The 8,565-nt window shown below is 41.0% G+C and overlaps 1 protein-coding gene across 1 annotated transcript; it reads left to right on the plus strand.

The window, feature by feature from the left end:
• The first annotated feature begins 6,142 nt into the window (after positions 1 to 6,142).
• Positions 6,143 to 7,971, plus strand: LOC101653043 (probable inactive 1-aminocyclopropane-1-carboxylate synthase-like protein 2). Its single transcript, XM_045284075.1, is given in 3 exon segments — positions 6,143 to 6,545; positions 6,609 to 6,707; positions 6,710 to 7,971. Coding segments are annotated over 3 exon segments (1,764 nt in total).
• The last annotated feature ends 594 nt before the right edge of the window (positions 7,972 to 8,565 follow it).

An 8,565-nucleotide genomic window follows, 5' to 3' on the forward strand; every position in this document is an offset into this window, starting at 1 on the left:
CTCTTCAGCTCCTTGACTTCATCCTTTATTCCACTTTCTTTAGCTGCTCTATGGTTAATAGCAAATCACTTCTGACATCTGCTTTGATTCTTTCTTTCTTTCCTGCCTTTTTAATGATCTTTTGCTTTCTTCGTGAACAATGGTCTCGATGTCCTCACACGGGTCATCAGGTCTGCTGTCCTGGTGTCCGTTGTGTCAAATTTGTTCTTGAGATGGTCTCAAATTCAGGTGGGATAGACTCATGGTCATATTTTGGCTCCTGGGTACTTGTTTTAATTTTCTTCAGCTTTATCCTGAACTTAGATATGAGCAATTGATGGTTTATTTCAGTTAACATCTGGTCTGATTTTGGCTGCTGTTATTCAGCTTCTCCATTGTGTCTCCCCACAGCTGCCATCAATTTGAATTCTGTGTATTCTATCTTGGGCAGTCTATGTGTATATTTGCCTTTTGTATTTTTGACAAAAAGTTATTTGCTCTGATAAATTCATTGATTTTTCAAAATTTTATCATGCAAGCTCCAGCTTCATTTCTATCACCAAATCCATATTTTCCAACTACTCTTATGTCCTCTTTATTTCCAACTTGCATTCCAACAACCAAAAACTATCAATGAAACTTGATTGCATATTTGATCAATGTATGACTGATATCATTGGTACAATTCTTTAATTTCTTCATCACTTGCTGTTATAGTTTGTGTACAAATTTGAATTATCATTGTGTTGATTGGATTTCTTTGGATGCAGGTAGATTTAATCCAATCACATAGCATTGTGCTTCATGATGGCTTTAGCATGGTCCTTTTTGACAATGAATGCCATAAAATTCCTCTTGATTGTGTTATTCCCTGCATAGTAAATCATATGATTTTCTGACTCAAAATGGCCAAGATCAATCCATTTCAGCTCACCAAGGCCTACGATATCAATCTTCATGAGTTCAATTTCACTTTTAACAACTCCCAATTTTCCTAAATTCATACTTTGCACATCCCAAGTTCCAATCATTTGAAGATTTTTCAGCTGTTTGTCCCTTGTGTCTTGTCCCTTCAGGAAATAAAGATCTCAAAGTCGTCAGACCCACAGACAATATAAATAAATGTAGATATAGATTAGCGGTAGATGTGTGTGTGTATGTGTATACATATATAAATAATAGCTCAAAAAGTTGTAGAAACAGGGACGTTCACGTTCCAAATCCATGGATCAGAAATTAAGCTTGAGACTTTACTTGATTTGCATAGATTTGGGGAATAAACAACCCAAGATCAGAAGGCAGAACACAGGCTGCTGGCTGCAGCGGCAGGTAATCCAAGGTGAGCAGATGAGCAGTTCAGGTTTGTGGCTGCAGAAGAAAATGTGTCCAAGTTTGGTGCATTGATTAGAGAAATAAATCTTGAGACACCCATATATGTAAAAAAGAAGTTTGTATCAAGAAGATTTATATATCAGGAAAACATCCCAGCCCAGTCCAACTCAAGTCGATAAATTTGATGTTAGTCCACGAGTACCTGTTCACACTCATATAGCCACTGTAATGATGCAGAATGGAGGAAGAACACAGACCTTCCTGGGTGCAAAGTCATGTGGATTCAATGGCAGTTGCTCTGACAGCTCTCAAGTGACTCAGCAACAGGAAGGTGAAGGTAGACAGAGAAGGGGAGGTTCCCAAGGTTCTTCTTAGGAGATGGCCACATCCACAAGAAGGGACCATCGGGTTGTGACCTTATTGACAAGTTAGACTCCACCCTACATTATTATGCTTCTTCAAGATGACATGAAATTGTGTAACTACCACATTTGGCAGGTCAGATAACACACCTCTAACAATTATCTTAATTGACAGGCAATATTGCAGTCTGTCGGCTCAAGTAAAAGGAGCCAGAAGTTGATGAGTCAGATGCAGAATCCAGAGTGGGCAAAAAACAAAACAAAACCAGAACAAATCTTCTCAAACCATCTATTTTTACTAGAAACAGTCCACACACCAATGCGATTCATTGATCATGGTGTGATCTGATTGAATGCGCTGCATTCCGCTCTAATCTTATCCCATTATGAAGGTGTCCAACTAATTGGCTGCGCTTCTATTGTGTTAAGTCATGCCACAGGCATTTCTAGGGGATAAGTTCCAAATCTCTGAGAATCCTGGCATAGGCAAGCAGACACAAAAGCGATCACAGTGTTGTTCAGGATAGCTTCTGCGCTCAGATACCTAGCTTAAGAATAGTTTAAAGTTGACTCCAGTGGCATTTGCAGAGCTGGGTAAACTGGCTCAGGGTCCAGTCAGCCAAGAAGACTCAAATAACAAAGAGGAATCAGACAAACAAATGAAAAATAACTCAACAACAACTAGACAAAACGTAGAAAAATCCAGTTCATTCAAAAAGAAAGCATAAAATAAAAAAATAAAACTTGACACTATGACATATATTATGAGTCTTGATGCACATAATTTTTCACATACGGTTTACTTTCTTTATGTTTACTTACTTTTTGTCCCAGGGAGACCGATTTTTAACTCAGAGCTAGAAACATTTAAAAATGTAAGGGTACTATTGTTTACCAGAAATACAACAGCTTGCTAATGCTTAAAAACGTTACTTTCTGTTATAAGGACAAGCAATTCTCAAACATTCTTTGCATAATAAAATTACCTCTAATAGGCAGAAAGCATTATTGACTTAAACTTTGATCTTTAGCTGAAAGGTTTGTTTGCTTTCCTGTACTGGAAATGATCCACAAAGGTTGTTTTTCAATGATTTCTCCACTAAAGGTTTCCAAAACCTTTTACTTATGGGGCCCTTCAAAGAAGAGGGTTATCAGCTAAGGTTTCAAACCAGATTTTATGACTTCCATGATCTTTAAGTCTAGTCAGAAGAGCTTACGATGTTGAAAGAAGGTAAGATGAAGCAGAGGAGACAGCTGGTATGTGAGGAGAAAAGAGCAGAAGGGACAGAACTACTGCAGGAAAGTAAGTGGCTCTGACAGAGAGAAAGGCAGCTGTATGTATGTTGTGCTGTGTGAACCTTCACCCTAACCGCTAATGTAGAAGGAAAAAAAAAAGCATAGCCACCGATGGAATTGACTTTGAGCTTCTAGATAAATTACACAACATGTGTTGTGAAGTAGATTATATATTTAAAAGTATATTTTCCTTTACTCAACGAAGAAAAGTTTAATAACAAATTCATCCATAGTAAAAATAATAAGAATAAAAATGCTATAACTTGTATGGGTGGAGTTTTAAGATATTATAATGGACTATGTTAGGGTCATCATGGAAAATAATCTTTTATATAAGTGAAAAGATGAAATATATATGCAGCGTGCTGCCTGAGCATCAGCAGCATATGTATTATGTGAAAATAAAGAATTTTCCAAGGACATGTACTTTAAGCTAACTGTAACAGGATAGAAATGAATGTGGCATGCAAACCATTAGTAGACAAGATTCCAGTTAGATCAAATAACTATTAAAACGCATTAACATTAGATGGTGATGAATCTACCAGAAAAACATGAAGTCTCTAAAGGTCAAATTGCCTATTTTGCAGAAGCATGAATGCATTTGAGAGAAGTCTCTATCCCTAAACATGGCTAGGTGCTCACATAAGATTCTTGCATAAGTATAAAGAGGCAGCACAATAATTGCTAAATGTGCCATAATTCATGTTCACGGTACATCAGTACTGAGGTAATTCTCCTATTTGATTAGATAATTGCATCCTTCATGTATGAGTGTGTGTTGTTGTGTTGTGTTGCTATGTGTGAGACAGGACTGAGCTTTGCTTGATGCTGCTATAGCGATCTAAAACAAGAACAACAAAAGACAAAAGCAATATATAGACAGAGAAGGTAGTCATTACCTTGTTTAAACTGTGGAGTTTTAGGTCATATTTGTAGTGAGCTAACATTAAAAGAAAAGGAACACTTAGGAGAAACAGTATTTTTTTTTTTAACAAAAACCTTCCTCAAATATCTGGTGCACAGCCTTGTGCTGTGAGGACAACTGGATGAGTTAAAAATTGGTCAGTGACTACAGTAAAAATAGGAATTAAAATAACATAACTTGGATAGGTGGATTTTTAATATTTTATGATAGACTAGTTTAGGTTCAACAAAGAAGATAATCTTTTATACATATTCCTTTTGGAAAATGAGAGAAATTCTCATGGATTCCAACAATATGTTTGAGAAGAGAATTGAATTTAAATACTGGATTTTTTAATGCTTACTTTAAAAAAAATCGTTTTATTGGGGGCTCATACAACTCTTACCACAATCCATACATCACGCACGCTTGATGCAATCTTTGACTATTGCTGCTTGGTTTTCTGAGAGAGCCATGGAGAGATACATAGAGCTATATAATTAGTTTGCAACAGCTTTATAATGATGCATTTACTACAGCAATGTCAAACTTTCAGGTCAAAATGGAACATACAGATCAAAGAGTCCAATCAGCTCTCTGGTATTTGATTGAATCCATTTTACAATAGCCTGGTCAAGTGACTGTCAACACCTCTATTGTTAAGGATCACATTACCTCTTGAGGATACGTATTCAATCCATTGGTGACACTGAATATTATACAGTGACCTCAGATCTGTCTTGTTGCGGCCCGAGCTATTCATTCTATCACTGAACTCATGCAGAGAAACCATTTGATGCTATTCGAAACGACCTACTATGCTCTACTTCCCTTCAGTCTCCATGGCACCATATAGTCTAGCAAATATAAAGTATATACAGCATTATATTTTTACCATTTTATTAGATTTCTCTATTTGCTTCTTGGGTCTAGCATTCTCCATTTGCTTCTTGGGTTTAGCATTAAAAACATATGCACATTAATAGAAAAGTAATACGAATCATGACTTCTCAATCATAATTTGACAAGCATCATGCAAGGTGATAATACATTTAGAACCATTTGTGATAAACTGTTTGAAGAATTCAGAATATCTGAACTCTTGTATATCTATCAACTATTAATTCCTGCATGCCCCAAACTGCTTTATCTGCATTTTCCACAAATTCTGAGTTATATTATTAACATATTCATTTTATAGGTGAGTCATTGAAGGATAAGTAGGTTTATTTAATTTCACCCAGTTTATATGACAGAGTCTAAGCCAGGCTTTAAAGGCCAGTGTGGTAGTTAGTTTATTGTGCCAACCTGGCCAATAAGCACATGATGAGTTAATTGAAGGGTGGAGGGATAAATGGCTCTGTGAGCCTCTCCTTTCTAGTTTTCAGGTCTCTTGCTTTGTGATGGTCAGACCAGAGTGCAGGCTCACTTCCTGCAAGACAACCCCGAGGAGAAGCCACATGGACCTACCCCAATGCAGCCCTGGGTGCTGGAGCAGCCATGTGGAGACCCCTCCCAGTGCTGAGATGCTTACACATTCACTGACTTGGCTTTCCTTCTGCAGTTGGTGGCATTGTGTCTACTTTGTGAGATGGAGGAGGACTTTCTGGATTGGTGTTGGATATATGGGTTAATGTTGGACTTGTGGGCTTGGGCAGCACTGGGTTGGGATGTTTTCTTGATGCACACTTAACCTTTATATAAAACTCTCTCTTATACAGGAGTTTCTGTGGATTTGTTTCTCTAAGGTATCCAGACTAACACAGCCAGTCTTTTGGGGTCCAAAATTCATGCTTGTAAACTTGTGCAAAGCTGCACGAGAGTGAGCACTGGTGGATAATGTAGCCACTGGTCCCATGTGGCCCTGATCTTGAGTTCATTTAGATTTCAGTTCAGGGTGTCTTCATCCACACGCTTTCTACAATGCCTCCAAGGTTTGGCTGGTTTCAGATAGGTTAGCATTACCATGCAAAGAATTATAACAGCAACATTATGCTCTTTGAGTTGAAAGTACATGAATGCTCATATGTACCACAGAATTCCACACCTTGGCAAGTGGGAACGGGAAGTTCTTTGAAACACTGAAAGCTTTAATTGCCAATGGAGATAATTTGACTCTTTGTCACCCTTTATTCCTTTCTCTTATAAAGAGTTACCAGTACTACCTTAAAATAAAAAATCTACAACTATAAGAATGCATGCTGGAAGCCTGTGGAGTGAGGAGGAGAACTGAGGAGCAGATCAAGGGTTGTAGGCTTCAGACAGGATGAGTACGGACAAGCAAGGGGGGGACGATCAGCCTGCCAAAGGCCACGATACCGAGTTCCTGAGTTTAAGTAGCTGGACCAACTTCCTCCCCAGGCTCGTTGGAGAGAGGGGTCAAGACTTCAGCGTCCAGGTCGGCATCCACCAGCTGCTGGAGATGTTGAAGATCCTGGAGGAGCTGCGCAAGTGGCAGAGCACCGTCGAGGACAGCACCCTGCAGTTGATCAGACACAGGGACACGGGCGTGAAGGTTGCGGGCTCGAAGCTGAAGATGTGCGTGCGTACCATCACGGAGCAGAAGGGCATTGTGATCTACTTGCTAAACCAGCTGCTCGAGATCCTGCAGTCTGGGTCCTGGAAGGACCTGGAGTCCCAGTTGCTTCCGCCCTTTGTGAACACTCAGGGTGCTGGCGCTCCTGGGCAGGACGCCTGATCTTCCAGGCAGCCTGACCAGTTACTTTCCCCAGTGGGGCCGGCCCCGGCGGCAGGTATCACCCATTTCCTCTCCCAGCGTGGGAAAGAGATCTCCAACTTATACCACTCCGGCTTCATAGACTATAATGCCTACACGCAGATAAATACCACGAAAAAGAGAACCAGTTGGGGTTCATTAACCTTATGACCAGTGAGAACAAGCTCTGCTTTGACCTGATGTCTCAGAGGTTGAGTGATGATGATATGAACTACCTTGATGAAGGCCTACTGGGATACCCTGACAGGAAAGGACAGCCATTCCTAAGGAAGGTGGTGGCCCAGTTTCTGACCCACTACTGCAAGGCACCTACTCCCCTCGATCCAGAAAATGTCTTGGTTCTAAACGGCTGCTCCCCTATCTTCTCTGCACTGGCCATGGTTCTGTGTGATGTTGGGGAGGCCTTTCGGATCCCTACGCCCTTCTACAGTGGCTTTGCCTTCAGCTCCCATGTGTACTCACAGATTGAACTGGTAGCCGTCCCCCTAGACAGTCAGATCACTCGTGAGAACACGGAACCCTTCCAGCTGACCGTGGCCAAGTTGGAGCAAGCCCTGCAGGATGCCAAGCTGAAGGGGGAAAAGGTCAGAGGTCTTGTGCTAACCAATCCCCAGAATCCTCTGGGTGACATCTACTCCCAAGACTCACTGAAGACGTACCTGGAATTTGCCAAGAAGCACAACCTACATGTGATTATAGATGAGATATACATGCTCTCTGTGTTCGATGATGCCACCACATTCCACAGTGTCCTGAGCTTGAGCAGTTTGCCTGATCCCAGCAGGACTCATGTGATCTGGGGTACCAGTAAGGATTTTAGCATCTATGGCTTCCGCTTTGGCTTGCTCTACTCCCACAACAAGGAAGTGGTCGCTGCTGTGGGATCCTTGAACTACCTCCACAGCCTGTCGGGCCTCACCCAGTACAAACTGTACAGGCTACTCCATAACAGAGAGTGGATTGACAACGTGTACCATCCGACTAATTGCTCGCGTCTCCTGGACGCTCACAAGTTTGTCACAGAAGAGCTGAAGGCCTTGCACGTCCCCTTTCTCAACCGTTGCTCTGGTCTCTATGTCTGGATCAACTTGAAAAAGTACCTGCACCAGTGTACATTTGAAAAAGAACAAATTCTCCATCACCACTTTGTAAGAAACAAGGTATTGCTGTCCCCTGGCCAGTCCTTCATGTGCAAAGAACCAGGCTGGTTCCGGCTTGTGTTTGCAGATAAGCGCCCTCGACTTGAAACGGCCATGCATCGGTTCCGGGCAAGTCTAAAAGAAATGAAGGAGTGGTTGATGGTAGCATTATTGAAAGCTGCGATGGAGGAAGTAGCTGTGCCTGCCCCCTCCAGCTAGCCGGGAGTTCAACTCGTCTAGAGAGCTGAAAGGTTGCACTGATGCTGAGATGAATCGAGCCAAGCCTCTATTCCTTCTGGAAGCTCTCTTTTATGTCTTTGCTAATAATTGCGGGTGGGGGGAGAATGGATTTTTTTTTCCAGCTGAGGTTGGGAAGGTCTAGAAGGGAATGCTGGGTCCTGATGTAGAAGGGTTTTATGGTCTTTTATCAACATATAAAAAACTTCATATATTCTCAAAAAAAAAAAAAAAAAAGAATGCATGCTGTGTGTAGATTCTTCCTTGTACAGGCAATTTATGATTTCCCCTGCAGAGTCATAAAGAGTTTAATAAAGGAGAAAGGTAGTTGGGTAGAGAGTGTGATGGCTTAGACTCTATGTAGAACGCAGCAGGAGCCAGACTTACACACTTCACAAAAAGGCATGGTAAGAACCAGACTGTTACCAAAACTCATTATGGTGATGCTATTGCCAGGAATATGTTTCAGGTTGTCAAACAAAAGGCAAAACATGTATTGATGTCTCTGTTTGTTCACTATTTGTTTGTTTGAGAGACTGTGGATGATTTGGAATGATCTTCAAGAGCCTGTCATCA

This window comes from Echinops telfairi, unplaced genomic scaffold, assembly GCF_000313985.2.
Source record: "Echinops telfairi isolate 266 unplaced genomic scaffold, ASM31398v2 ScPeMD7_7468;HRSCAF=8506_0, whole genome shotgun sequence".
Taxonomy (NCBI): Eukaryota; Metazoa; Chordata; class Mammalia; order Afrosoricida; family Tenrecidae; genus Echinops; species Echinops telfairi.